Below are 2544 nucleotides of genomic sequence, written 5' to 3' on the forward strand. Positions count from 1 at the left end.
TCACTGTAATAGTCACTAAATTGAGTAAGTGAGTAGCATTTGAATATCATCCAAAAAGACCCTACTTTTATTTTAAAAAATAATCTATAATATCCTGTGCACATAATTGCTTAAGCTTATTTTTAGCATTTCCAGTAACCAGAAATATAACAAACTCATTAATAAACTAAACTTGGACACACACTCACATACTGCTTGGAATGATGAATATAGAAAATCATTCAGTTGTGACTGAGTTTGTCTTTGTGGGCATCACTCAAGACCCTCAGCTGCAGATCATCTTTTTTGTGGTCTTCCTCATTGTCTACCTGGTCAATGTGTTAGGAAATGTTGGCATGATCATCCTGATTATAACAGACAATCAGCTTCATACTCCTATGTACTTTTTCCTCTGCAACCTCTCTTTTGTTGACCTGGGATACTCCTCCGCCATTGCTCCCAGGATGCTGGCTGATTGTCTAACAAAACACAAAGTTATCTCTTTCTCCAGCTGTGCCACCCAATTTGCTTTCTTTGTAGGTTTTGTGGATGCTGAGTGCTATGTCCTGGCTGCCATGGCCTATGACCGATTTGTGGCCATTTGCAGACCTCTTCACTATAGCACTCTCATGTCCAAGAAAGTGTGCTTGACCCTGATGCTGGGCTCTTATCTGGCTGGCCTAGTGAGTTTAGTGGCTCACACTTCCCTCACTTTCAGCCTCAGTTACTGTGGTTCCAATATCATCAACCATTTCTTCTGTGAGATCCCACCACTCCTGGCTCTCTCTTGCTCAGACACCTACATCAGTGAGATATTGCTGTTCAGTTTGTGTGGCTTCATTGAGTTCAGCACCATTCTTATCATCTTCATCTCCTATGCTTTCATCCTCATTGCAATCATCAGAATGCGATCAGCCGAAGGCCGCCTAAAGGCTTTTTCCACCTGTGGGTCTCACCTTACTGGTGTCACTCTGTTTTATGGTACAGTCATGTTCATGTACCTGAGGCCAACATCCAGCTACTCCCTAGACCAAGACAAGTGGGCCTCTGTGTTCTACACCATTATCATTCCTATGCTGAACCCATTGATCTACAGTTTGAGAAATAAGGATGTGAAAGCTGCTTTCAAAAAACTGATTGGAAAATAATCTCAATAATTATAAGTAATTAAAATCTGATTTTCTAGAGGTAAATGGAAGTGGCAGAAGGACAATGTCAGGATATGATGAATGTAAAATATCATTTAAGTTACCATGTCCTTGATTTACAAACTTGGAAGAATTTTCTAGAACTTTTTACCATCTGAATCTCATCAAGTTTGTACAGCTAATGTGATAAGTGGAAATTATCTCATTTTTCAAATAATAAAATTAAAGCACCAGCAGGTCAACAAATTCATAACAATTAATAGAATATAAAACTGGCTAAGGGCCAGACTTCACATAGCAAAAAACCCACATAAAGATTCTGTGATGTTTTAGCTGTGTAATCTTAGTCAAGTTACTTGATACCTTGAAAACCAAGTTATCATTAAAAAAATTTTGAAGTTGTTTTGGAATTCGATACCTTCTTGTAATGTGTTCTGATCAAATCCACCCCATTTCCTCCCCTCCCACTCCTTCTATATCTGTTTTTCCCTTCAAGGTTCATATACACTTTGTAAAATCACTGAGTCTGCTTAGTGTTGCCATATGTGCAGTTGTATAGGACCATGTACTGGAACATGGAGTTATATAGGACCACCTACTGGAGCATGGGTACCATCTGATGAGCTTTGTTATTCAGAAAACCTATACTTCTTCCCCCAGGCAGCCATTAATTGCTAGTAGCTTTTGTTTTGAGAATGAGACTTCATGAACTACTTTCCACATCTATGCTGGGATTCTGTCTGGCTTGTATGCACAATCACAGCCATTATGAATATACATGCCATTTGCCCTGTCAAAGCCAACAGTGTTTCACTTCAGACAACTACCTTGTTTGGTAAAAATCCCTGAGCCTTGAGAAGAGTGTGTGTTTGCAAAATAAGGCACAGGAACACTCAGCAGTGAATGGGAAACCTTATGGCACTTTAAAGCTTATATCCCTCCAATACTAGGTTCCTAACATATAAAATACACCAGTAAGGGGAGACCCACAAGAGAAAAATGCAGTTTTATTTCTTTATAATTTATAAATTACCTATCCATACTTATGACTGCCCATAATCACACCATTAATATGTGGTAATAAGCTGAAGATGAATTGTTTTGGTTCTTATGCTATAGCTTCAGATATAAGTATTTACATAAAATTATAAGTAACAGAATTGTGACAATAGCTAGCTTCAATCATCATGTTTTTCATCCCAGTCCTACCAACTTTGTCAGTTAAATCTCTTGGGATCTGTGTACTTCAGTTTCTTCACCAATTGAAGGAACACTATATTTATATTTTATTGAAACTATCAGTTTGCATAGTTAATAGGCAAACAAACCCCTTGTGTTTAAAAGGACTGAGCTCTCTTTTGCATCTTGAAATTGTGACAATAATCACTAAAATGGTAAATATATCAATCATATTCCC

At 37.9% G+C, this 2544-nt stretch overlaps 1 protein-coding gene across 1 annotated transcript; it reads left to right on the forward strand.

Annotated features, from left to right (window-relative positions):
- Nucleotides 1–200: 200 nt before the first annotated feature.
- Nucleotides 201–1127, forward strand: LOC127222314 (olfactory receptor 1019). The gene has a single exon (XM_051184324.1). It carries the CDS (start codon nt 201–203, stop codon nt 1125–1127), a length of 927 nt encoding a protein of 308 aa, XP_051040281.1.
- Nucleotides 1128–2544: the final 1417 nt, after the last annotated feature.

This window comes from Phodopus roborovskii, unplaced genomic scaffold, assembly GCF_943737965.1.
Source record: "Phodopus roborovskii unplaced genomic scaffold, PHOROB, whole genome shotgun sequence".
Taxonomy (NCBI): Eukaryota; Metazoa; Chordata; class Mammalia; order Rodentia; family Cricetidae; genus Phodopus; species Phodopus roborovskii.

What these genes read in the sequence shown, in the direction of transcription:
- LOC127222314 (XM_051184324.1), top strand. Translation starts at nt 201, where the DNA reads ATGATGAATATAGAAAATCATTCAGTTGTGACTGAGTTTGTCTTTGTG.